The 27,937-nt window shown below is 47.0% G+C and overlaps 2 protein-coding genes across 4 annotated transcripts in view; both read left to right on the forward strand.

Annotated features, from left to right (window-relative positions):
- Crcp (calcitonin gene-related peptide-receptor component protein) overlaps positions 1-2,820 on the forward strand; it is a 31,482-nt gene extending 28,662 nt beyond the window's left edge. Inside the window, exon 6 of the mRNA NM_007761.2 lies at positions 1,738-2,820. Within this exon, the coding sequence (NP_031787.1) occupies positions 1,738-1,887 (150 nt within the window). The 3' untranslated portion in view covers positions 1,888-2,820. The remainder of the gene's footprint in view (positions 1-1,737) is intronic.
- Positions 2,821-15,358: 12,538 nt separating this feature from the next.
- Positions 15,359-27,937, forward strand: part of Tpst1 (protein-tyrosine sulfotransferase 1) — a 62,409-nt gene continuing 49,830 nt past the window's right edge. The window contains exon 1 of one of the 3 annotated variants that reach the window (NM_013837.2): positions 15,359-15,467. The gene's annotated coding sequence lies outside the window, so the exon portion shown is untranslated. Of the gene's footprint in view, positions 15,468-21,402; positions 21,695-27,937 lie in introns of those variants that run through there. The other 2 variants (NM_001130476.2, XM_006504418.2) reach the window with 2 other exon arrangements.

Below are 27,937 nucleotides of genomic sequence, written 5' to 3' on the forward strand. Positions count from 1 at the left end.
GTAGATAGCATGTCTGTGGGGGGACACAAAGGAATGGGGGTGTGCCAGGAGGGATGGTCCCCTTGGGACTTGGTCTCCTGCTGCCCCTTCCAGCCATTCCTTCTAAAAATTGGCTCTCGTTCAGTGAAGAGGTTTTACTTGGGCTAAAGATGTAGCTCAGTTGCTAGAGTGCCGGCACTCATGCTTTCCCAGCACTCATGTGGCTCACAACTATCTTTAACTTCAGTTGTAAGGAATCTGATATGCTCTTCTGGTCTTAGGAGGCATCAGACACACAAGTAGTACACATGTAGGCAAAATGCTCATACACATAAATTAAAATAAAATTAAATAAGTTAATTAATTAAAATACAAATAAATTAAAAATTATAAAGAGTATTTTCTATTTATGTGTATGTGTACCTGTGTCTTGTGTGTGTGTCTGCATGAGTGTACATGTGGCCTGCAGAGGCCAGAGGAGGCTGTTGGATTCCTTGGAACTGGAGTTGCAGGTGGTTAGGAGCTGTTATTGGTTCTGGGAACCCCACCCAGGTCCTCTGCAACAGCAACCAGTGCTCTTAAGCACTGAGCTGTCTTCTCTTCAGCTTCTCTTTTCCTACTCGTCAGACTCCTGTTCTGGATTCTTCGGAGACAAGTGGGACTATGTGTTAGCTGGCTCTCTCTTGCTCTAACAACATACCTGAGACAATCAGCTTACAAAGAAGAAAGGTTTATTTTGCCTCATGGTTTCAGACTCAGTCCAAGTACACATGGCCTGTTGCTGTGGGCCTGTGACAATGATCATGCTATGAACTGTTCATCTTGAGAAACTAGGAGCAAAGGGAAAAAAGACCAGGGTTCCAGCACCCCCGTATCTGAATCCTCCTCTAAGCCCCACCTATTAACAGGTCTTCCGTCTCCCAGTAGTGCCATAGGCTGGGGACCAAACCTTCCACACACAGCATTTGAGGGGCGTTTAAGATCCAAACAATGTGGCATGTGTTAGCTGGGAGGCTTTCCGCCTGGGAATGCCTCTTGCTAGGATTGTAGTGAAAGTTGTAAGATGTCATGCTTGTAAAATTCCTAGTGTGCCTACAGTCCCACAGGAGGCCCCTACAGAGTTCTGGTGAGTGGCAGGGTAAGGAGAACTAAGGCAAGGTAGAATCTGTGCATCGGCCGGGGATAGAGACCGTGCTGCTCAGGAAAGCAGCGTCAAGTGATTGGGCGACACCACTCCAGTGACAGAGGTGCTTGTTGTGAAGTCCACGAGTTTATCTAGGGCCCTGCCACCCCCTAAAGGTGAATTTCTTTGCACATCCAACATATTCATGGATGGATGGGAATGGAAATAGGTTAGGATTTTCCTTAATTAAAAAAAAAAAACCAAGCTGGGCGTGGTGTTGGTACATAACCCTAATTCCAGCGCTGAGGACACAGAGGCAGGCAGATTTTTGTGTGTTGGACCAGCCTGCTCTACATAGTGAGTTCCAGGACAGCCAGGACTACCAATCTCCAGAGGGGGTGGGGGAGGGAGGGAGGGACAGATAGATGGACGGATGGACAGACAATCTGCTTTTTTGTGTGCCTGCTCTGGCTTGGTCTGGGATTTGGCCTGGTGTCATCCTACTGTGGATCTTAGATGAGGCCCTGGCTGGCTCAGGACCAAGTGCTGGGCTGGCGCTGTGGACTGCATGGCCCGGGTGGGCTGTGATGGGAGACTCACTTCCTAACTCCTGACAGGCTTCCTTTCCCTTGTAGATGGTAGAAGAGAGTGAAGAACGGCTCACAGAGGAGCAGATCGAAGCCCTCCTGCACACTGTCACTAGCATTCTGCCTGCAGGTCCAGAGGATGAACAGAGCAAAAGCACTAGCAATGACGTGGCTATGGAAGAGGAGGAGCCAGCATAGATGTGCAGCTGGCCAAGTTGTTCGTGAAGCTCAAAGCTGCAGCAGCCATTTCCTGGATGTTCAGAGAACTCTTTATTTGGCCTGACCCCCTCTCTCAGTATGCCTGATCTCAGGATTTGTTGGGGGAAAAAAATCACAAAAATAAGATGAAAAGAAATCTTTGTGCTTTGGGGTCAGAGCAGGGCAGGGGCTAAGATGGGGGAGCAGGACTGCAGCTGTCTGGGGTAGAAAGGCTTGTGTGGCCTGTGCCGCACATGCACACAGTGGGAGCTCGTCAGGCGCTTTGATGACTGTTGTAGGCAATGTCAGGCACTGCTGGGTAGAATGGAGCTGGGAGAACGGACTCAGATGGTCACCAGCTCTCAGAGCTGCACACAGCTGCTCTAGGGGAAATGACCCAGAGCTTAGCTCACTGTAGAGGAATGTCCTTGGCGGAATAGGAGATAAGAGAAAACTCCAATCTGAGCCTAGCCTGGTGTACACACCTAATGTGCATGCATGTCACACACATACAAAGAAATTAGTCCAATTTCTGTGGCAAAACCCACAACTCTATAGCCTGGGTGAGTGACAAGAAAAAGAGGCTTATCTTGACTCCTGGTTCCGGTCCAAGGTCAAAGGGCATCTGGATATGGCCCTCTTGTTGCCAGAGTACCCAGGTAGCATAGGCTAGCATATTACAAAACACGAGAAGCGTTTGTTTTCAGAGTCTCTTGCAGCCCACATTGACCTTGAACTTATTATGCGGTCCCTTCTGTCTGTCCTCATCAGACATCTTATGATTCTTCTGCCTCAGCCTCCTTAATGCTTGGATTCAAAGTGTATGTCACTCACTTAGGAGGCGGAGGCCAGCCTGGTCCACAAAGCAAGTTCCATGCCAGCCAGCGCCACACAGACCCTGTCTCATAAAAATAAAAATAAACCAACAAAAAACAGCATGTGCCACCATACCTGGTATGTTTGTGTGTTGTAGGGAAGGGAGGGAGGAAGTTCCTTTTGGGCGTTTTGAGATCTCTTTTTAAAGCATTTTGTGTGTGTGTGTGTGTGTGTGTGTGTGTGTGTGTGTGTATGTGTGAATGCAGTGCTGCTATAGGACAGAACAGCATGGCAGTTGAATCCCCTGAAGCTGGAGCTACAGGGATTGTAAACTGCCCCAAGGGCTGGGCAGTTTACTTGGTGCTTTGCACTGAAGCATCTCTCCAAGTCCTGATAGGATCATACTTTGTTGCTCAGACTCTAGACTTGAGGCATCCTCCTGCTTCAGCCTCCTGTGTCTGCCACCACACTGGACTGCCTGCCAACCTTTGAGTACCAGCCTTTTTTTTAGGTTGAAATACTTATTCTTTCTTTTTTTTTTTTTTAAAGATTTATTTATTTATTATATGTAAGTACACTGTAGCTGCCTTCAGACACTCCAGAAGAGGGAGTCAGATCTCGTCACGGATGGTTGTTAGCCACCATGTGGTTGCTGGGATTTGAACTCCAGACCTTTGGAAGAGCAGTCGGGTGCTCTTACCCACTGAGCCATCTCACCAGCCCCCCTTATTCTTTAATTTTAGAATTGTATTACTGTTTGTGTGTGTGTGTGCCTGCGCGCGCGCATGCACATGTACATGTGGATATTCGCATACCATGGCCACATGTGAAGGTCAGAGGATGTCCTTTGGGAGTCAGTTCTTTCCATTCAGTCTGAGATCCGGGTCATCAGGCGTGGGCAGCAAACACCTTTACCCATGCTATTGCTTCTTTTTCTGCTGCTGAGGTAAAGGCAACTTAGGGAGAGTTTATTTTGCCTTATGGCTCCAGAGGTTTAAGAGACCATGTTGGCAGAGCCCAGGCACAGGAGCAGGAGCAGGAGGAATCTGAGGGCTCACATCTTGAACCACAAGCATGAAGCAGAGAGAGCAAACAAGAAATGGCATGGTATCTTTAACTTTCAAAGCTTGTTTCCAGTGACATACTTCCACCAAGGCTGCACCTCCCCAAAGAGCACCACCACTGGGGCCAGATGTTCAGAACTCCGAGACCTCCGAATGATGGCAGATATTCAACACACCGTACCCACTGGGTCACGCTACAGCCCCAGCGATGATTAATCTTTTTGCTTGTGTGTCTGTCTGTTTTATTTTTGCCTCTCTAGTCCTGGGATTAAAGGAATGCACCCCTATCCCCAGCTAAGGATTAACTTGATAGTCAGCTTGTTGGGATGGAGAAAGATCTGGAAGTTTAGAGAATCACAGCTCTGGGTGTTTCTGTGAGAGTGTTTCCAGAGAGATCACAAAGCCTGAGCTAGGCCTAATCCCTTGATGGGTTAGATGTGAATGGGTTGTTGGGGCATATTAAAACTCCCCTGGGAGGAAGTAGGCCACAAGGGACAAAGCTTGGTGGCTGTTTGGCCTGTCCTCTTCCTGTCATTTTTTTCCCCTTTGCTTCCTGTTTGCTACCCAAACTCTCACCACTACAATGCTATGCCTGACCCTAGGCCCAGAAACAGCCAGCCCAGCAGCTGCACACGGACCTTTCTGGAACCAGTGCCAAGATAGGCCTATCCTTCCATATATTGTTTTGTCACGCTTTGGCTACAAAAGTCTCCAGTATGGAGAAGCAGTGCTTAGTGGCTCATGTGCATTGTCCCTGAGTCGTATATGGAAGCACTGAAGCTGATATCGAGAAAGAATGGCTTGAGGACTCAAAGCCAGCGAGCTGCAGAAAAGGGGGCATACACTCTGGGACTACTGTCTGCTCCAGATGTAGACCCCACAGGCTGGACTGTCAGGCCTATCTATTACCAAGCTTGCTTCTCTGCCTGGTACCCATCCCTTTTCTGATTTCCCTTTTGGGTTCCTGAATACTTTTGAAAGCAAATGAAAGGGGTTGTTTTCATTAGGGTTTCTATTGCTGTGACCAAACACCAATATGGCCAAAGCAACTTATAAACTTGCAGGTTATAGACCATCAGTGAGGAAGTCAGGCAGGAACAGATGCAGAGGCATGGAGGAACACTCATTGATTGCTCCCTCCTGGTTTGCTCGCTGTGATGGTTTGTATATGCTAGACCAAGCACATGGCACTATTAGAAGGTATGGCCTTGTTGGAGTGGGTATGTCACTGTGGGTGTGGGCTCTAAGACCTCATCCTAGCTGCCTGGAAACCAGTATTCTGATATCAGCCTTCAGATGAAGATATACAACTCTCAGTTCCTCCTGCACCGTGTCTGCCTAGATGCTGCCATGTTCCCACCTTGGTGATAATGGACTGAACCTCTGAACCTGTAAGCCAGCTCCTTAAATGTTGTCCTTATAAGAGTTGCCTTGGTGGCTGGGCAGTGGAGATGCATGCCTTTAATCCCAGCACTTGGGAAGCAGAGGCAGGCAGATTTCTGAGTTCGAGGCCAGCCTGGTCTACAGAGTTCCAGGACAGCCAGGGCTACACAGAGAAACCCTGTCTTGAAAAGGTCATGGTATCTGTTCACAGCAATAAAACCCTAGCTAAGACACTCACCTAGTTTTTATTTTTTTAGTATCCAGGACCAACAGCCAAGAGACAGCACCACTCAGTGATGGGCTAGGCCCTCCCACATCAATTATTAATTAAGAAACTGCATTACAGACTTGCATATAGAAAAAAAATTATAGGGGCATTTTCTCAATTGAGATTCCCTCTTCTTAAAGGAGTCTAGTTGTATTAAGTTGACATAAAGTTAGCCAGCACAAGGGTTGAGCGCAGGCAATCCTGGGGCTGGAGGCTATGATGCACTGGGTGGGTCTGTTCTTCATTCTGTAGTCAGTTCCTGGATAGAACTATAGCTATTCCTGCTTAAAGCTTCATCAGTCACCAACATGTCTTGGGTCATAGTTGAGTTGGCAGTCTTATTTACAGAATCAGAAGTTCCAAGTTCTGCAGGGCAGGCTAGGGGAACCTGGAAAGCTGGGACACTCCAGGTGAAATATTCCAATTCTACCCCTGTGAGGGCCTCAGCTGGGAGAGTCAGGGCATGCATAGTCAGGGTGGGGTCCTGGGGCAAGGAGCCAATGTCCTGAGTCATAGAGGGGCCACAGAGTCAGGGCTAGAGCAAGGCACACAAAGCAAGAACTGCTGAAGGAAAGCCAGGGGCTGAACTATTGTGGAGGAAGTTGGCAGCTGTAGGCAAGGTCCCAGTAGGGATCCGGATCAAGCCTGGAGCCAAGAACCAACCTGGCAAGGCAAGATCTCAGGGACTGCGATGGGAGAAGCTGACCTGTGTCTAGATCCCCAGAGCTGCTAACCTGTGCTCAGGGTGGACAGTGGCCTGAGGCTGGTGGATTGATTGGCCCAGGGCTGGAAGCGCTCAAGACTAGGAACTGATGGGGTGACACTCAGGCTCCACGGACAGTGTTCAGCACTCAGCTATGGTGGATGCTCAGGTCCATACCTACTCCTTGCTCTAGAAAGACCCAGCTTCCGTGTCTCATCAGCTGCGGCACCTGAAGCTACAGCTCCTCTGTGGTGCCTTGGCTGGCTCTCTCTATGGAAGACAACTTTGAGGGTCAAGACCCTTTCTCACTCCCAGACACTGTTCTATGTCATAGCCTTTTGTTTTCTTTTTAGAATACGTGCAAACAAATTTATAAAACCTGATAAAAATAGTAGGTGATATACAAATAAATGCACATTTTTCCTGAATGTGTGTGTGTGTGTGTGTGTGCAAGTGGAGGTTAGAAGACCTCAGGTTCCTTGGTAACCATTCTCTTGGGTTTCAACCACAGTCTCTCGCTGGTCTAGTAGCATTCAGTCTACAATCTCTGCCTTTGGGATTCTGGGATTGCAAATGTATATTACCACATATGGCTCTTTTTTTGGGGGGGGGGGGGTTCGACACAGGGTTTCTCTGTATAGCCCTGGCTGTCCTGGAACTCACTTTGTAGACCAGGCTGATCTCGAACTCAGAAACCCGCCTGCCTCTGCCTCCCAAGTGCTGGGATCAAAGGCGTGCCCCACCACCACCCAGCATGGCTCTTTTTCTGTTTGTTTGTTTTGTTGTTTGTAAATTACATTTATTTATTGATGGGGGCATGCCATGGTACACATATCAGGGTCAGAGGTCATCCTTAGCTGTATAGTGAATTTGAGACTAGCCTAGTCTCTAGGAGACTGAAATTTCTTTCCACTAAATTATTTTGGTGTCCAAATTGCCTCAGGTTTGTTAGAAACTCCCTCAAGATATCTCCTGGGTTCCTGTGGCTTGTTAAAAAATAAAAAACAAAAACAAAAACAAGCAAACAAATAAAAACCAAAAAAACAAACCCATCCTTAAAAAAAATAAGTCACACTGTGCCTTTTTGATAGAACCAAATGCTCCAACTGTATCTCAAACAGTTCTAAGAGATTAAACTACTTTTTCTTCTTCTTTGTTTTTGTTTGTTGGTTGGTTGATTTTCGAGATAGGGTTTCTCTGTGTAACCCTGGCTGCCCTGGATCAAGAAGGCCTCTGCCTCCCGAGCACTGGGATTGAAGGTGTGTTTAAACCTGGTTTAAACTACATCTTTAAAATAGTTAAAAGAAGGGGCTGGAATGATGGCTTAGCGGTTAAGAGCACTGGCTGCTTTTCCAGAGGTCCTGAGTTCAATTCCCAGCAACCACATGGTGGCTCACAACCATCTGTAATGGAATCTGATGCCCTCTTCTGGTATTTGAAGACAGCTACAGTGTACTTATATATAATAAATAAATCTAAAAAAGAAAATAGTTAAAAGAAGTAGTTTAATTTCTATTAGTAGTGAATGGTGTTAATGTCAGATTTAGGGTGTTGACATCATTGCAGCTAGAAGGTAATACAGTTTTATTTTTCTGCTTAAGATTTATTTTGTGTGTGTATGCCTGGATGTCTATGTCTGTGTGTGCATGATTGCAGTGCTCTTTGAGGCCAGTAGAGGTCATCAGAGCACTTTCAAGATGGAGTCTCTATGATTGTGAGCCACCTGACATGGTTGCTGTGAACCAAAGTTGCGCAGGTTCTTAAGGACTGAGCCATCCCTCCAACCCCTTTACACAGTCAGTGTTTTGTTTTTGTTTATTGAGCCAGGGTCCCACTATTGAGACCAGGTTGGCTTCAAGCTTGCAATCCTCCTGCCTCAGCTTTCTAAATCCTGAAATTGCATGTGTATACTACCTCACCTGATTCCCCTTATTCCACGTTTGTTTCTTCCTCTAAGAACCCTGACTTCCAACTGTATCAACATATTGACTCAGTCCCTTGTTGTGTCTAAAATGTGTCTGACCAGATTCATGCATAGCATTGGGAACAACAGAGCTATTTAAAAGAGCTTAGGGGCTAGCGAGGTGGATCCTGGGGGTAAAGGTGCTCCCTGCACAGACTTGGCCCCAGACCTACATAAAGGCGGAAGAAGAGTGCCCACTCCACAGAGTTGTCTCTGAACTCTACGTAACAGTGTCATAGTCACCAATGCAGAGCACAGACTGGTAAATAAAACTTTATTTTTTTTAAAATAATAGTTGGGGCTGGTGAGATGGCTCAGTGGGTAAGAGCACTGACTTGCTCTTCCGAAGGTCATGAGTTCAAATCCCAGCAACCACATGGTGGCTCACAACCAGCCATAATGAGATCTGATGCCCTCTGCTGGTGGGTCTGAAGTCAGCTACATTGTACTTATATATAATAATAAATGATTATTAAAAATAATAATAATAGTTAGGCTAGACACTGGTGGAGCGTGTCTTTAATCCCAGCACTGGGGAGGGCACTGGGGAGGCAGAGGCGGATAGATCTGGGTGAATTTGAGGCCACCCTGGTCTATGCATAGTGAGTTCCAGGACAGCCAGGGCTACATAAAGAGACCCACCACTACCACCACCACTACAAAACCAACAGGAAAACAAAGAGTTTAGGATTTGTTGTTGGTTCTTCTTCCCCCCATCACACCCTCTGCCCCCAGTTGAGGGTAGAGAGTCAAATGATTTATTAAGTTAGTGGGATTTATTCTTTAGAAAATTTTAGTGTGGCTACAGGACTAATTTGAAATAAAATTGATTTCATTGTATGTAATCTGCCTCCAGTTCTTTCTTTCTTTCTTTCTTTCTTTCTTTCTTTCTTTCTTTCTTTCTTTCTTTCTTTCTTTCTTTCTTTCTTTCCTTCCTTCCTTCCTTCCTTCCTTCCTTCCTTCTTTCTTTCTTTCTTTCTTTCTTTCTTTCTTTCTTTCTTTCTTTCTCTTTTTAAAGATTTATTTATTATATGTAAGTACACTGTAGCTTTCTTCAGACACTCCAGAAGAGGACATCAGATCTCGTTACGGATGGTTGTGAGCCACCATGTGGTTGCTGGGATTTGAATTCGGGACCTTCAGAAGAGCAGTTGGTGCTCTTAACCACTGAGCCATCTCCCCAGCCCCTTGCTTTCTATTCTTATTGATTTTTATCTTTTTTTTGTTTGTTTAATTTTGAGACATTGTGGCCTAGCCTGTTCTAGAACTTGCTATGTGCTATATTTTTATGTATGTATTATGTAATTCAATATATTCACGTAAATATCTTCTGGGAGTTATTCCATACAAGTTCATAGAAATGCTCATTTTGTGTGTTCCTTTTTTGCTTTAGTTGGTTTATGTTGTTTTGCGTTGGCTTCCGTGTATCCTCGGCTAACCTCCAGCTTGCTGTATAGCCGAGGATCAACTTGAACTCCCCTCCCTCCCTGAACTCTGTGAAGACCAGGCTGCCTTTGCCTCCTGAGTGCTGGGATGAAAGGCATGTGCCACCACCACCCTGCTTAACTTGAACTTCTAATCCTCCTGCCTTCACCTCCTGAGTCTAAGATTACAGGTTCATACACCATCTTAGTCAGGGTTTCTATTCCTGCACAAACATCATGACCAAGAAGCAAGTTGGGGCGGAAAGGGTTTCTTCAGCTTACACTTCCGTACTGCTGTTCATCACCAAGGAAGTCAGGACAGGAACTCAAGCAGGTCAGGAAGCAGGAGCTGATGCAGAGGCCATGGAGGGATTTTCTTTACTGGCTTGCTTCCCCCGGCTTGCTCAGCTTGCTTTCTTATAGAACCCAAGATTACCAGCCTGGGGATGGTCCCACCCACAAGGGGTGTCCCTGCTTGATAACTAATTGAGAAAATGCCCCACAGCTGGATCTCATGGAGGCACTTCCGCAACTGAAGCTCCTTTCTCTGTGATAACTCCAGCCTGTGTCAAGTTGACACATAAGCCAGTATGTATACTGTGCCTGCTCTACATATTGCTGGGATTCCAGTCCAGGGCTTTGTACATGCCAGACAAACAGCCTCCAAATGAGTATTTATTACCAAGTCTCTGGTGCCAAACACTTTAACTACCAAGCATCTGTAACTATGGTCCAGCTGGATGCACCCCCTTCACCGTTTAGTTCTGCTTACTGGGTCAGATAAGACTTCTTGACATACATCAAGACGTCCTGCAGCCAGTTTGCACAGAAAAAGCACTTGTTAGTGGGCAATGGGAAACTCAGAGCCATCTGCAACGGAGCTTCCAGAATTAGTGCCCAGACCTCATTGCAGAACTGACCCGATGAGGAATCCAGTATGCTCACCTCCGAGCTCTGCCCATGACTGCCAAAGCACAACTATGTGCATCATGGTCGCAGGCATCACTGTGTCTGTGTAGGAGTTGCCCTACAGCTCTTGCCCCATCCTCACTGACAAACACATTCCTCATGGAGCCCGCTCCCTTATTTCCTTTCCTCTCCCTCCCTCTTTCCCTCTCTCTTACTTCATTTGATTCGGAGGAGTCCCATATAGCTCAGGCTTGCCTCAAACAAACTATGTGGTCGAGGATAGCCATGAACTTGTGATCCTTTTGTAAGTGAGGTCTAATAAATGCTTTGGCTGGATTCCCCTCACAGTTATCATGTCCCTCAGCCCCACAGTGGAGTCCCAACCATCCCCGTCTCAGGATAGTTTGGGCTCTCTTTTGTGGGAACTTCCCTGCCACTGCTTTTGGCGTTTTGCCAACTCTAGGGTCCGTGCAAGAGATCCTTCCGTGGTGGGTGGGTTATAAGACATGTAAACACACTGGAGGCAATTGTTGTAAGATCCTCAAGTATATTCTTTTTGTTACATGGTTTTAAATATAGTTTTCAGTGCTGTGGATGAAACCTGGGCTGAGCACAAGTAGGCGAGTGCTTTATTACTGAGTCACATTCCCCCGACTTCCTAATTCTGGTCTTGTTTGTTTTGTTTTGTTTTTCCTTTGTAACAGGCAGTTGAGAGCCACCTAGCCTGGCTGCTGGGAACCAAATGAGGGTCCTCTGTGACGGCAGGATGTACTTTTTAAGGGCTGAGGTGTCTCTTTCAGTCCCCACCTGATTCTTTAAGATGATATTTACCACGTAAGGGAGCGTTCACCCAGGGATTCTCCAGAGTGTGCTTGCACATAACTGGAAGTCCAAGTACATACTTTTATACCCAGCTTTCTTACCTGGGGTCAGGAGCATCAAACTCAGGTCCTCACACGTGTTTGTCAAGCACTGTAGTAAAAACCATCTCCGGAGCTTTTTCATGTGTCTGTATGCTGGGGCTCTGTCGTTCCTCAGAGTGTTGGGTAGATTTCGCGATGCAAGCTCAAGGCTGGAGCAGATTTTTGTGGGTGGGAGGGTCTCTGCCTTGCTGCAGGATGAAGCAAAAGAAAGGGCAGCCCGCATCCCCTGACAGGCCAGCCGGGAGTGCTGAGCCCCTCCCAGAGCCAAACGTGGAACCCGTATTTGTGCATGATTTGATCATGGGCTCCCTGGCCAGCTTCTCCCGAGTCCTTAGATGCTCTTTTATCATCTGATCTCTCTTGTGGCGCTTTACAGAGTGTGATGTCTGATATCATCAACTCAACAGGATCTAGAGCCACTGACGCCACGAGCTTCTGGGCGTGGCTGGGGGCGGTTTTCTAGAGTAGGTTCTGGAGGTCGGAAGAGCCACCAAATATGGGACGCACCATTGCATGGGCTGGAATTCTGGACTACGCAGAAAGGAGAAAGTAAGTGAGCTTGGTGAAACGGACCGTGTGCCTCATGCTCCTGCCACCGTGCCAAGCCTCCCACCATAATCTGTCTACTCAAATTGGGAGCCAGAATAAACCCTTCTGTTAGTTCATTGTATTGTGTCAGGATTTGGTACCAGCAATGAGAAAGGTTAATTCATATTCACCAGTCTTTAATTTGAGGCTTGCCATAGAATCTTCATGGTCTTTTCTCAAGTAATGTAGACTAGGCTCCAGATTTGAGTGGATGGGATTAAAGTGTGTGTGTGTGTGTGGGGGGGGATTGTTATTCTCACTGTTGTATCAAAACCACTCAAGGGAAGGTCTATTTGTCTCCAAGATGGGCTTCAGTCCATCATAGCTGTCATGGTCTGGCTGCACCTACAGCGGGAAGTAGGGGAAATGAATACTGATGTAAGTCAGGTTTTACTCAGCCTAAGACCCAGAAGACAGTGCTGTCCACGTTTAGAGTGAGCCTTCCCCTCCTCAGTTCACACAGTCTGGAAACTCTCTCGGATGCACCCAGAGACTTGTTTCCAGGGTGATTGTAAACCCCATCATGTTTGAAATCAAGAGTAAGCATTACAGACTTTAAGCCATGGCACACACTTAGCCCAGCCCTTGAAAGCCCGAGGTGAGGAGATTATGAGTTGGAGGCCAGCCTTGAGTACAAAACAAGTCCTGGGGCAGCCTGAGCTACTCAGAGAGACTGTCTCCAACCGGCCAACCAAGCAACCAAACGATCAACAGGCCAAAATGAAGTCTGCAACCAAGGGTGTAGTTACAGTCCTGTAACTTTATGGTGTTGTGTGTGACATATGACATCAATTTTTAAAGCCGCCACGTTTTGTGACACAGTTTTGGATGAGAAAGTAAGCCCTGGTTGGATTTCAGAAGCACAGGGGAAATAGGGTCATAGCTGAACTATGGATGCAGTCAGGCCTCCAGACCTGGAGGAGTGTGGTCCCTCTAGCAAGGACTGCTTGCTGGATTCACCTCTCTGTCATCATCCCTGCTGGCATCTGCTCCTCCTGAGAGCTGGCCACCACGCAAGGGCACAGCTCTCCTTCCGGGCTTGCCTTCAGTGTCTTCCATCGAGAAGAGCTGGAGAAGGGAAGAGGGCAGGGTTTCTTGGAAAGCAATCTGGCCTGCATCAGCACTAATGAGTCAAATGTGTGGCCATCCATTTAGAACTTAAGTTCCAGCGTTTCCATTTCCACGTCTGGCAATCTGGATCATTTCTATTCCAGAGAATGTAACCTAGATACAATTGCCTAGAACGCTTTACAGGCTCCATGAAATGCTCTCCCTCTCCCTCTCCCTCTCCCCCTCCCCCTCCCCTCCCTCTCTCCCTCTCCCTCCTTCTCCCTTTCTGCCCCTACATACTGCTCTACCATCTCTAACCTCTTTTCCTTCTTCCTTCTCTAGTGACGATATTGCAGGTTAGCCTCCACATCTAGCTTTGGTTGTTGGTTTTGAGACAGGGTCTCTCTATGACAATCTCCTAAGATCTTCCTGCTACAGCTTCCTGAACACTAGAATTATAGACATGTACAACCATGCTCAACAGCAAGCTATCACCTATCAACCATCTATCTCTCATCTCTATCTATCTATCTATCTATCTATCTATCTATCTATCACCTATCAATCTTCTAGTGCTCATTTATCTATCATCTATCAATCATCTATCTCTCATGTATCTATCTAAATTTCTATCAATCTATCATCTATCGATCATCTATCACTTATCTATCATTTCTTCTATCTATCTATCTATCTATCTATCTATCTATCTATCTATCTACCTACCTATCTAACAATCTATCATCTCTATCTATCTAACTTCTACCTACCTATCTAATGTGTATCTACATTATTTATCGAATCTGTCCTCTGTATTACCTGTCAACTATCATCTATCACCTTTCTATTTTTATGTATAGAATAAAAATAAATCTTAAAAAAACAAACTTGTATATTATGCATAATTCTTATAAAAAATGTCAATGTATTCTTTCTTCCTTTTGGGTTTTTGAGATAGGGATGCTCTCTGTAGCTCAGACTAGCCTGGAACTTACGATGTGTATGCGAGCTCATAGCAATAGCGTTGCTTCCAGTCCTGGCTGCTGAAACTGGAAGGGCGCCACACATGGGCTTAGCGTTTTTCCTAACAGAGTTCAGTGGATGTCTTGTAAATTTATGAAAATGTGAAGCAGGGACCTGGGGAGAAGGATGGCTCAGTGGTTAAAGCACTTGTTCCACAAGTTCAAGTCTTTTAGTTCAGATCCCCAGAATCCACTAAATGTTTAGTAGGTGTGGTGGCCCACGTGTAACTCTGCCCCTGCTCTCCCAGGCAGAGTCAGGAATCCCTAGAGTAAGCTGGCTAGCAAGTCTTGCTATATTGGCAAGCTCAGGGTTTGATCTCCAAATCCTACCTCAGTGGCTAGTGAGATAGAATAATCCAGAATGATTCCTTACATCAACATTGTTCCTCCATTTGCACACAAGCACACACACCTAAACACAGGCACCTTCACCTCATACATACAAAAACATGCTTACTCTCATGTGCATCACACACATAAGAAAGGTGAAAAAAGAAAAAAAAACATGTAAAAATAAAATTCAAATAGCAAAAATTACTGGGTTTTCTGGAGACTCTGGTCTATGAGGTGGTCTGGTGATGTCATGCTAAGGATGTAAGAAAAACAAAAATGAAGGTCAGGTGTAGTGCAGGCTTGGTGTCCAGCACTTGGAAAACTGAAGGGGAAGGGTCAGGGTCCAAGGCCAGCCTAGGATATACAGTAAATTCCAGGTCAGCCTCCACTGCACTGTATGAGATTCTGTCTTGTGTGTGTGGGTTTTCCTAAGGGTTTGTAAATGTATTAGTGTATTAGAGAAAAAAATTAATAAGCAAAACCAGTATAATATGTCAATGTACATGTGTATGTATACGTGTTTATGTGTGTGTATTCCCAATGGTTTGTAAATATATTAGTGTATTAGAGAAAAAATTAATATCAAATTCAGTACAATATATCAATGCACACATATGTGTGTGCATGTGTGCGTTTATTCCTAATGGTTCGTAAACCTATTAGTGTATTATAGAAAGAAGCAAAAACAGTACAATATATCAATGCACATGTGTTTGTGTGTGCATATACATATAGAATTATTATTAACACAGAAGTAAAGTCTTTAGGTGATTTCATTATTATGCATAGTGTTATAGTTTATCCAACTCCCTTTCTGAGACTCTTCTAAACCTCTCTGGCCAAAAGCCGTTCAGGAGATGACAGTGTTCTTTGGCTTATCCTTTCAGGTTACAGTCCATCATTGAAGTGGATCAGGACAAGGAAGGCAAACATTCACCTGAAGCAGAAGCTGTGCTGCTTTCTGGCTTATTTACAGACTTTTGCTCAACCAGCAGGCTTGTGCAGTCCCAGCAAGAACCTCCTCCTGCCTGCCTCCGGAATAAGCTGTTGAATTCTTGTTTCTTCCAGCGCGGTGTCTGCCTGCACGCTGCCATGCGTCCTGCCATGATGATAATGGACTGACCCTCTGAAACTGTAAGCCAGCCCCAAGTAAATGTTGTCCTTGATAAGAGTTGCCTTGGTCAAGGTGTCTGTTCTCAGCCATGAAATCCCAACTGAGACAGAGCCCGTAGTTTTGTGCATGCTACGTAAGTCCTTTACCGGCTGTGCCACAGCCTCGTGGATTTACTGAGGAGAGGTTGCCTTTGTGAGTTCTGGCTGAGCCCAAAGTCTGCCTGGCTGACCCAGAAGCTTCTCGTTCCCAGGTACTCAGAAGGTTTAAAGGGAAAGGACAGTGATTTCAGGCCTAGCTACTATGTAGAGCATTGCTCAGCAAGTCCTAAATCCTCTAAAATCTATCCATCCACCCCTCCGTCCACCCATCCATCCTTCCATCCATCCATCCATCCATCCATCCATCCATCCATCCATCTATCCACCCATCCATCCTTCCATCCATCTCCATTCATCTATCCACCCATCCATCCATCCATCCATCCACCCCCACACACACACACACACACACACATACATACATACATACATACATACATATTCAGGGCTAGAGAGATGGCTCAGTGATTAAGAGCACTGGTTGCTCTTCTAGATGACCCAGGTTCAATTCCCAGCCCCCACATGGCAATTCATATCTATAACTCTAGTTCCACAGGGGTCCTATGCCCTCTTCTGGCCTCTGGGGGCCCTGCATACATGTGATACACAGGCATTCATGTAGGCAAACCACCCCCACACATAAAAGAAAATAAAGATTTAGGGCTGGTGCGATGGCTTGGTGGTTAAGAGAATGTACTGCTCTTCCAGAGGACCTGAGTTCAGTTCCCAGCACGCATGTCACATGGCTCACAACCTGTATGATTACCTCTATGGTTATCTGATACCTCTGACCTATAATGGTAGTGTTCACCCCACCCCCCCACCCCCAAATATCTAGTTGGGTGTGGCACACAGACCTTTAACGCCAACATTTGGGAGGCCACGACAGATGGATTAAGTGTGAATTCTGGGCCAAGCTGGGCTACACACTGAGATCTTGTCTCCCTTATAAAAGGAGAAATGGAAGAGAGGATGGAGAAGAAAGAAAGAAAGAGAAGAAATGTTACCTGTAGGCTGTAAATGACTCATTTGTTAAATGGCACCGCAGGAAATTAATAGACCTTCTGTCAAGCATTCAGGGACTTGTAGCCAATTTGTCCATGCTTGTGTTTGTGTCCTGTGGGCCCCAGGCTTGCTTCCCTCCCCCATTCTACACTGACTGTCAGCCCAGAGCCAGGAACAACAGCACGGCAAATATTTGCAGGGAGCCGAGCAAACAGGCAGGAGCATGTGGAGGTGCTGTGGAGGAGGGCCACCCCAGACCCAGAGGCGTGTGAGTCTCCAGATTTGCCAAGCCTTGGCGTATTCTGGAAATAATGCTGTATTCTGCCTCAGGCATAGTCATGTCTCCACCTCTGCTCCCCACCCTCCACCGTCCGGGACCAGTAGGTACTGAGGAGAGCCATGCTCACCCTTGGCGTCTTCCTTTCCTATAAACTGGCTTCTCTCCAAGGCATGAGGGCAAAAGGCAAACTGCACTGGGGGTGCCTGGAGATTTGTGATGGATGGATGCTGGAGAGGAAGAGGGACCTGAGACGCCGCTCAGCATACAATCTGTCCCGTGGTTCTAGGCACCGATTTCTGTTCTGGTCACTTTCACTTCCCTGTCCAGCCTGGCACTGAATCTTGGTCACCTCACATCCTGAACACTGGCCAGCTCCACTTTCCTTGAATGACTGGAAACTTAGTGGGGCCGGGCAGGGAATCCTCAGCGGTCAGGGACCAGAATACTTCTGAAGACTCCTTATTTATCACAAAGACAGAAATGGTCACTCTATACTGGCGGACATTTAGATTCTGTGTTCACTGAAGCATGGGTATGTCCCCAAAGTGAGACAGACAGACAGACCTGTCGCTACTGAGAAAGGCAGAGTGCCACACCTGGGACAAATAACTATTGTGCCTTCTCAATGGAAGAGAGAGGAAATGAGTAAGAGTGGCAAGATAATGGAGGGAAAATATTTTGTGATAATATTGTTTGTTGGGTCCTAGAATTAAATGAATGCTGGATTTATTAAATTTCTTTTCAGATACGGTCTTATTATGTAGTCCAGGCTGATCCAGGGCTTGCAAACCTCCAGCTTCAACCCCCTTGCTGCTGTGTTTGAAGGAGTGCATCAACGTGCCTTCTTTTTTTCTTCCTTTGGTTTTTCAAGGCAGGGTTTTTCTTGGTAGCCCCAGGCTATTTGCTCTGTAGGTTGTCCTCGAACTCAGATCCTCCTGCCTCTCTCGTGCATAGGCCACCACACCAAGTTCAACACACCCATCTTAAATTCATCATTGAATTCTGCTTCTCCAGAGGACCCAAGTTCAGTTCCCAGCACCCGGGGTTGGGGGTGTGGGGTGCGGGGCAATGGGCAGCTCACAACCATTTGTAACTCCAGTTCAACTTCCTTTTCCTTTTTTTCCTAAATAAAGGGTTTTGTTCTTGTTTTGTTTTGTTTTGAGGCAAGGTCACACTATGTAGGCCAGGCTAGCCTTGAACTCCTGATCCTCCTGCCTCTAACTGTGAATGCACACCACCACACCCAGTCTATTTTTAAATGATGTGTAAATGTGTATATAGTATTGAACACTTACAAAATGAGTGAGCTGTGTAGTTGCAAGGAATTACTGAGCAGTCAAGAAACAGTATCACTCTCTGCCATTAGCAAACCTTAGCCTCTGCAGGAGGGTTAAACATTCAAAGCTATCCCTGGTTATATAGTAAGTCTGAAGCTAGCCTGGGATACTTGAGACTCTGTCCCAAAACAAAACAAAAGAAATAAAGCCCGGTGTAAAGCCCATTGGTGTAATCCTAGCAATTAGAAGGTTGAAGCCAGAGGTTTGCCACAGTTAGGGGCTACATAATGAAAAAAAAATTACCAAAAACAAAAACAAAAACAAACAAACAAAAAAACAAGCAAAACTAGAGGCAGCTTGAAGTTTTTAGTCTGAGGCTTTGCCCTAAGATTATGTTGGCCTGAGTTACCTTCCAGGGAGTGAGCGTTTCCTGTCTCTGGGGTCTGTAGAGCACGTGGTGGCAGCTCCTGGGACTCAGGACGTCCCATTGGCTGCCTCTAGCCTGGGCATGTGGCCCTTGTTCCTTGGCATGGGTTACTTGAAGTGGTATTTTTGGAAGGTGCAGCGTTCTGTAGCCATGTGGAAAATGCCTGCTCATAGGCTGTGCTGGATTTTAAGATGCTGATGTGGCCGAAGGGCTTGACCTGGCTAGGACTCTGGTACCTGGAGGTGGGGAAAAGTGAGGAGGAGGCGTGCTCCTTTTCCTCTTAATTTCCTTGAAATTCTATCATTTTTTTCTTTCTTTTTTTTATTTGCCTCCACTCAATATATCCCACAAGCTCCGAAAGAACTGGGAGGGGTCTCCTGCAGCTCACCACCTCTTTGATGCTGCCTGCAGGTAAGCAAGCGCTTTCTTGTCCCAAATTAGCCAAAGGCATTTGGATCCCTTTATGGAACGCCAGTTTAACCTTCAGTTCCTTCGGTTTCTACATCACAGATCTTGGCTGTGATGGCCTTGCCTAGAGCTCCCTGCCTTTCCCTGGCAGGGAAGGAAACCCCATTACTTTCCCGTTCCTTCCCTGTGTCCCCGTAGCCCTCGTGAGCAGCTGTGGAGTTATTATTCATCCATCCCTTGTTTATCCATCCACCCATCATCCAAGAAGTGCCAGGTCAGAGTGGAAAGGCTGGGCAGACCACACAACCATCTCTTGCCACATCATTTCTATATATGATGAAGACCCCCTCACAGCCGTCTTTGCATCCACACTTCTTCTCATAGCCCTATCTACATCCCCAAACTCTGTCTCTCTCCTTCCCCTGCACACCTAACCTACCTTTCCATTCCCGTTTGCAAGCTCTTTGCCACAGCCTTCTTGTTCCAAGATTCTCAGGAACTCAGTTTTGTACCTCTGAGTTTCCCATCTCCCCATCTCCCCATCCTTTTGCCATGCCAGATCCTGGAGTGATGATTTTTATAACAGTACCCCTTCCAGGTTTTTGGCTTGTCTTGTTTTCAGTGCCTGGAGATTAAACCCAGGCACCGAGTGAGCTGGACAAGGGCTGTACTGCTGAGTTATATGCCCAGCATCTCACTGGGATCCTAGGTAGCTGCTGTACTATTGAGTCACATCCCACACAGAAAGCATGAGTCTAGGCAAGAGACACCCCTCCTCCACCCCCCAGCCTTTTACTGTAGGAGTCTAGGCAAGTGCTCTACTGCAGAATCGCACCCCTGGCCAGTCACTGGGGGCTTCCAGAAAGATGTGAGTGATGTCCCCGGGCCCTAACTGTGGGGTGATAATAAATGACGTTTCCACAAACGTTTACGGATCCCTCAACTCTAGTCTCAGTAAATCTCTAAGACTGGACATCATTCTCTAGGTGGCACTTGCTCACAGGAGGATGACAGGCGTTTCAGATTTGGCTTCTAGGTCCCTGAGCCCATGCTATCTCCAGAACCCGTGCCAATAGAGTTGAAATTACTGCTTTGATGGAACCTGGCGGAGACATGCACGGGGATTGTAGGTGGGGAAGAGCGGTTTCCTCTCTCCCTCTCAATTCTCTCTCCCCTCTTCGTAGTTCTCCCTTCTCTCGTGGAATGGTTCTACTTATGTATGCCTGTGTGTATGTATGTATGTATGTATGTATGTATGTATGTATGTGTAACTCAGACTTGCCTCAAACTCAGTACATAGACAAGAGTGACCCTGAACTGCTGACCTCCTGGCTCCCCCTCCTAAGTCCTGAGATTGTGAGCATGCTCCCCACTTCCTTCTTTTTTTTTCTTTCCTCTGCAATAGAACTTCCTGCAGCACAGACGGGCCCCAGATTCACCCACCGTGAAGCTGAGGCTCAACTTCAATTCCAGGTGCTCATGCCAGAGACTGGCTTGTGCTGGGTTAATAAGCACGTGTCACTCTTTCTGGCTTCTATGGTGCTAAGTGACGCTCTGGGTCAGGCATTCTAGCAGCTGAGTTCCATCCCCAACCTTTCTTTTTTAAAAAATTTAAACTCCGAGACAGGATGTTGCTCTGCAGCCCAGATAGCTCTTGAATTCTGTCCTGCCTTGGCCTCTCGAGTCTCAGGATAATAGCTATGAATCACCTTGCCTGGCTTCAGGGCAGGGTGCAAAGGGAGGTTGAGAAAGGATTTTGTCCTGTAATACATTTTGGCCTGGAACTCACGAAGCAACCTAGAATGGTTTCAAACTCCTGGCAATCCTCCTGCCACAGCCCTCTGAGATATTATAGTGGTTAAGTCATCGCACCTTCTTTCATTTATACATCTTTATTTTCAGACAGGGACTCATGCTGTCCAGAGTGTCCTTAAACTCCCCCTTGTAGCCAAGGACGGCCTTGAAGTTCTGATCCTCTTGCCTTGTATGACCTCAGTATTGGGATTCGAGCTATGTACCACCATATCCAGTTGATGCTGGGGATGGAACCCAAGGCTTCACGCCTACTCTCCCGACTGAGCTCCATCCTCAGCCCTCACTAATACTTTTCTGTGGTACGGAATACTGTGCAAATTGACTTGTGTGCTTGACAGCTGCGTCAAGCAATGGCCAGGCAGTGCAGGGGACTTTTTAGGAACACTATTTTTTGTTTGTCCCTGCCCTGTTTCAGGGATGAAGGTCTTCTTGGACATGTGAGGGTCCCGGAACAAGTCCTGGCTCCCCTCCAGTTAGGCCACCGGCTCTGTTACTCCAGCCACAAACTGCCCGTGTAGGCAGCAGCAGGGTATAAGCCCTTTTTGCGAGTTCGACAAACGCTGGCCCCGGATGTCAGACCCCACCCCGCAGCTCCTGGCTGCCCCGCGGGCTCTCTCTCAAGCCCCGCCTCCCCCCGGAACCGACAAATCAGAGAGGCGGACACATCGCGCGGCCCGGCTGCGGGTAGCCTATGGCGGCGTGCGTGAGATCCCGCGGCCACGCGGCGGCGGGAGGCAGGAGCTGAGGCGGCGACCGCGGCCAGTCGCTGCTGAGGCGGCCGCGGGTGCGCTTCTCGGCGGGGCCGGGCAGGGCCGTCGCCTGGCGGTGAGGACGCGCTCCCGGGGCGGGCGCTATGGCCACCAACTAGGGCGGCCGGAGAAGCGGCCGAAGCCCAAGATGCCGGAGCGACGGCACGGCTGCGCCTCCGCCATCGTAGGTAAGCGGCGCCGCTCTCCGGGCGCCGAGCCCGGGACGCCTCCATCCTTCATCCCGCCTGCCCCTTCCCCCATCCCCCGGGCCGCCCGGCGCCTCCCGCTCCTTTCGCCTAGCAGTCCCGGTCGCTACTGCCATGTCTGCCCAGCAGGCATTCGGCTCTCCACTCACCGGATCCCGACTCACCTGCGCACGCACGCTCACTGTGATATCCCTAGCCTTGATGGAGACCGTCATCCCGTTTTTTTGAGGATTCCCCCACCCCCATCCCCATGAGACATCTCACTGTTTACCCCAGGCTGGCTATGAATTCAGAGTAACCCTTGCTGGCTTTGAACTCGATTTAGCCTGTAGCCCACATCGTCTTCGAACTCCCTGTGTATAGCCTAAGCTGGCCTCAAACTTAACTTTGTATCCCAGGCTGACCTCAGAATCACCATCTAGCCCAGGTTGGCCTCAGGTTCATCATGTAGATCAGGCTGGTGGTGGTCGTCTCGTCTCAACAAGGGATGACAGGCGTGGGCCACCGTGAGTCCCTTTTTCCATGTCAGTTGCTGACTCCCTTCATGGAATGGTGCATACCCTTTTAATTTGGAGACCCTTTTATATCCTGTTCACCTCCTCTGGCTTTAATCAGCCGCCACCTTTTCCTTTTCGTCCTCTCTTGACACTTGACACTTGGGACATTTACCATGCTCCTTATGCCAGTTCCATAATTATAATTATTACTATTAATATATATATATATAATGCATGCATGTATGTATGTGCACGATGCGTGCGCTTAAGTGCCTGAGGAGGCCAGAAGAGGGCGCTGGGTACCTGGGAGCTGGAGTTAGAGGTGGGTGGGAGTCACCGCGTGGGTACTGGCAATTGAACTCCAGTCCTCTGCAAGAGCAGCAAGTGCTCTAAATCCCTGAGCGCTGGACTCCAGCCACCCCGCACTCTCACATGAGTCAGGGCCACAAACTCGTTCTAGACTGGCCAGCGCTGACTATAGTCTTGAACTCAAAGCAGTTCTGCCTCAGCCTCCCAGTTGTTGGGATGACAAGTATGGACCACTATGCAAATTGAGTGCCGTGCTTTAAACAGCGCTGGAGACAAGCAGATAGCCCAGGGGTAAAGGCTTGTGCTGCCAAACCTGACTACCTGAGTTAGAGCCTGCAAACCCAGAACATGGTAGAAGGAGAGAACTGGTTTCTGCAAGTTGTCTTCTGACCTCCACAGGAACCACAGCATCAGACACTCAGACCGTAATAAATATGTGAGATATGTCTACAAATAAGCATCATAGTTTGTCCTTAGGTTAGCTGTTCCCATAATGGGTAAGGACTTATTGATGGTCCCCACACAGTAGGTCTAGCACATGGAAGGTAGCCCGAACATTGGGTAGTACTTGGAGAGCCTTTGACTTCTGTTTGTATACATCTGAACCTACATTGCTGTTCAGATGTCTTTGCTTCTTGGCTCTGACTGTTGGCATAGTCTCTCTCTCTCTCTCTCTCTCTCTCTCTCTCTCTCTCTGTATGTACACATGTCTCTCACTTAACAGTAAATTGGTGGGTGTTAGGCCTGGGTTCCTAATGGTTTGTCCTCTTTGCTTATTGTTTGTGCTTATTTGATTCTGATCTGTCCTTTTACCTCAGGAAGAGGGGTCCTCAGTCGCCTGGGTGCTGGGATTATAGGCATGTGGCACCAGCATGCTCAGGGTGTTTGCTTTTATTCAAAGTTGTTTTATTCAGTTCCTGTTTCTGGTAAACTTCAGCTTTCAGTTTTCATCTCTGCTTGATGAAGTCATCTCAGCATTTCACACATGGCTGCTTGTCCCTTCCTTCCTCTTCTGCCTACCTGTGACCTAAGCATGTATGTATGCATGTATGTATACCATTTCTCCATAGAAATCGTAGAACCAGGGACTTGTAGATAGAGCTGGCTTAGCAGTTAAGAGCTTGTACTACTCTTGAAAAGAACCTAAGTTCACCTTCCAGAACCCATGTTGTGCGGCTCATAATTGCCCTTAACTCCGCTCCAGAGGATCCGGCGCCCTCTACTGGACTCTGGTGCACCTGCACTCATGTGCATATATCCACATACTTGCACACAACATATGCACAAAAAAATATACCTTTCATAATAAATGTCAGAATCGGCTTCTTACTTCTTGCTTTGGGTCTGTCATGTATCACGTTATGACCTCAGTTCTTTTTCTCTCTTCCTTGACAGAAGGTTGGCTCAGGCATTGGGTGTGCTCAGCCAGTGCCTGAGATGATTGTGATCTGCCCTGTGGGTGCTGAGAATTGAACCTGGGATTATCTGGAAGAATAGCAAGTGTTCTTAACCACCGAGCCATCTCTCCAACACCCCCAAAGTGATTTTTAAAAAAGATTTATTTATTTATATGTGTGTATGTGTCCATATGACTTTGTGCACATGTGTATGTGTTGGGGGTGTATATGCTAGAACAAGGCATCCTTGTGACTGTATAGCAAGCACTTTTAACAGTAGAACTCTCTCACCAGCCTCCAAAAGGATGCCTGACCTGAAGACTGGTATAGGAAACAGCAGGGAGAGCAATAAAGTGTAATAAAGGGGAAGGAAAGGGGCGGGGTCAGATCTCACTGTGTGTCTGCTTTATAGAAAAATTAGCTCTCTCTTTCTGCTCTTTCTTTTCCTCCCTCCCTCCCTCCCTCCCTCTTCCTTCCTTCCTTCCTTCCTTCCTTTACTCTGTAGTCCAGGCTGGCCTCAAACTTAGAGATCCACCTGCCTCTGCCTCTCTAGTTCTAGGATTACAGGCATGGGCCACCACCTCCCTGCTTACAGAAAAGCTTTCTGTTAATCTTCCTTTTCTGGAGGTTTGTGTGAGTGTGGGTGCACGTGTGTGTGCTCAGAGGACAGCCTTGGTGTTGGTCCTCACCTTCTACGTTGTATGGCCTAAGGCAAGGTCTCTTCTGTTTCTTCACCGTGTATGTCAGGCTAGCTGACTGGCAGGCGTCCAGAGAGCCTCCAGGTTCCACCTTTCACCCTCTGTGGGAACATTGAGATTATAGGCATACACTACTTACTATGTCTGGCTTTATGTGAGTTCTGGGGGACCTAGACTAAGGTCTTCATCATTGTATGGTAAGCACTTTACCCCACTGAACCATTTTCCAGTCTTTGTGCCTTTTTTTTCTTTTTCTTTTTCCTTTTCCTTTTTTCTTCTCTTTTCTTTTCTCTCTCTTTCTTTCTCTTTCTTCCTTTCTCTCTCTCTCTCTCTCTCTCTCTCTCTCTCTCTCTCTCTCTCTCTTTCTTTCTTTTTCTTTTTTGTCTAGGATCTCACTCTAAATTATGGTGGCCCTTAATTTGCTACGTTCCTCCTGCCTCAGGCTCCTGAGTGCTAGTATCACAAGCATGAGCCATCGTGCTGGGCTACCTTATGCTTTGTGTCTACTGTCAAAATTACCCGTGATGGTTCCATTTGCTTGTTTACATCGTTTGCCTCTTTCTCAGCCCTAAGGGCAGGGCTTTGAAATGAAGATGGGCTTCTATGTCTGCAACCTTTACTGTGTCAGGTAACATGAATAGACATTGATAATAGACTTTTTTTTGTTTAATTATTTGATTTTTAATTGTGTGTGTGTGTGTGTGTGTGTATTACTGTGGGGGAATGTGTAAGTTTGTGTCAGTGAGTATAGTGCCTGCTAAGGCTGGAAGAGGGCACCAGGTCTCCTGCAGCTGGAGTTATAGGTAGTTGTGGGCCCCTTGAGGTGATGTGGGTCTTCTGCAAGAGCAGCAGCCAGTGAGCCATCTCTCCAGCTTAGAGAATCTGTTTTGAAAAGAGCTCTCTGATCCTCTGGTAGTGTTGTAGACGAGCAGTTAAGACAGAGGCAAGACTGGCTTCGTGGAGGTCTGCACAGGATGGTCGGTGAAGATGGTAAGGCCTGCGGAGCTCAGGGATAGATTTGAGGATAGTGTTGGGGAATTGGGAATCAACTTCAGGGTCTTACGCATCTGGCTAAGCAAGCATGCTGCTACTGATCTGAAGTACAACAAAAGCCCTAAGACCACGTCTCCATTTCTGGCTTTGGTAGCTGTCCTGGTCCTGTTGGGAAATGCTGGAAATGGAGCAGGCTTTGAAGGGAAAGGAGAAACCTAGTGGTGTATGTTATAGAGCTTCTGCTTGCTCAGACTCACCAGGCTTGCTGGTATAAGAATTCCCTGGAGTTTTGGATTCCTTTGATGAATTTTTCAGAGTTCTGAGAAAGCTGGCCTTAATCATTTGCTAGTGTTCTTGTTAGTTTTACGAAGAGCAGACTTTTGGAAGCCCCCACTCCACCATCCTAGAAGTGTGTGTGTGTGTACACCAGTAGTTTACCACTGTGCCTTAGTCCACATTTCCTGTTTGTTCAGAACATCAAACAGTGCTGAGAGCTGTTCTTGGGACATTTGAGGGCTTTTCTGAGCTCTCTATGAATGTCTCATTCCCCAGATCTTTAGTCTTGATTGTTCCGTGTGCGGTTGCCGTTGCCTGAAGCTGTTGCATTAACTAGTCTGATTATTTTCAACAAATGCTTTGAGGATATGACCGTTTATATGAAGGCATCTCTGATTCCATTCAAATGAAGATAAGTTTTAAGAATGGGACTTTTTCAGTAAGCTGCCAGACAGGGTAAGTTGAGGCTCTTGAGGCCATTGTTTTGTTGGGAGCTGCAGTCCTGTCCTGCCCCAGTCAGCGGCTGCTCATGTTCAGAAGATGTTTATGAGGCTGTTGGTTTTCAAGGTTTCTTCAGAGCTGGGAAAGGGAGTGAGGCAAATTATAGAGCCGCCACACTCACTTTGCTGGCTGAGAGTCAGCCTTCTTTCTTGTATAAGCATTCCTTGGATTTTTGTAAGCCTTTGGTGAGTTTTCAGAGCTCTGAGAAAGCTGGTTTTGATGGTGTTGTCAGTTTCCTGCACTTCCATGAAGAGTGGACTTTGGGAAGTCCTACTCTACCGACCCAGGAGTTCTCCTGCCTCTGCTTCCATTTATGGAGAAGGGGTTCCTGCATTATTTTGGCACATTTGTTTAGGTCACTGATAACTCTGAAACAGTCCAGATCCCTGTTTCTGTTTTATGTTGTTATTTCTGTTCCCCAAGAGTAAACTGACTGTTTACTATTCCCTCAGTCTGTGTCCATGCCCGCTGCTGCTTTGAGACTTCTCGACAGGATACTCTGGTCCTGCTCCCAGCCCCTCTTGTCTGTTTCCTACGCTAGTGCTGTTTCCTCTGTCCTGCCCTTTGCCAGCCCACGGATATACATCTTCTTTAGTTCTAGGCATCTGTTCATACCTCCTGTCTGTCTGACCTTTTATCATTCCATCGTGGCTTGTGTGGAGATTTCTTATCTTCTTTTCCTGAGTTCTCTGCAGGCAGATGGTGACTCACATTTGTTTATATGCTCTGTGTGTTTGACCGAGATGTAGGAGTCTAACTTCATGGCAAGAAGAGTCTGCATTTAAGATAGTGGTACTATTGCCGGGCGTGGTGGCGCACGCCTTTAATCCCAGCACTCGGGAGGCAGAGGCAGGCGGATTTCTGAGTTCGTGGCCAGCCTGGTCTACAGAGTGAGTTCCAGGACAGCCAGGGCTATACAGAGAAACCCTGTCTCGAACCCCCCCCCCCCCAAAAAAAAGATAAGTGGTACTATGAATTGCATTTTATTTATTTAGTACCAAGTTGAGGGATGTTTCCTATGCTAGAAAAATTATACAGGCCTCTCTCATGAAATCCTCAGGAGGGTGCAAGAAAATTAAATAATAAGCATGTCCATTATGCTCATAAAATTTGTAATATGGTTTCTGATGAGCAGCTTCATATCTATGTTTAAAAAGATGACAGAATTTCATCTGTGAGTAACTAGGTTGAAGGCAGTATACCTGTTTACATGGGACAATGACTGGGATAAAGGAAAGCTGCACTGGGGCTGGAGAGATGGCTCAGTGGTTAAGAGCACTGGCTGCTCTTCCAGAGAATCTGGGTTGGATTCCCAGCACCCATACAGCAGCTCACAACCTCTGTCACTCCAACTCCAGGGGGATCTGATGCCAGCTCTGGCATCTAAGGGCACTTCACACACATGGCGTTCGTATTGCTATGAAGAGATACCATGACCAAGACAGCTCTTATAAAAGAAAGGGTTTAATTGGGGACTTGCTTACAGTTTTAGATTTGTAACCATTGTCATCATGGTAGGAAGCATAGAGGTGTACAGGCAGATGCTGGAGGAGT

Source organism: Mus musculus, chromosome 5, assembly GCF_000001635.26.
Source record: "Mus musculus strain C57BL/6J chromosome 5, GRCm38.p6 C57BL/6J".
Taxonomy (NCBI): domain Eukaryota; kingdom Metazoa; phylum Chordata; class Mammalia; order Rodentia; family Muridae; genus Mus; species Mus musculus.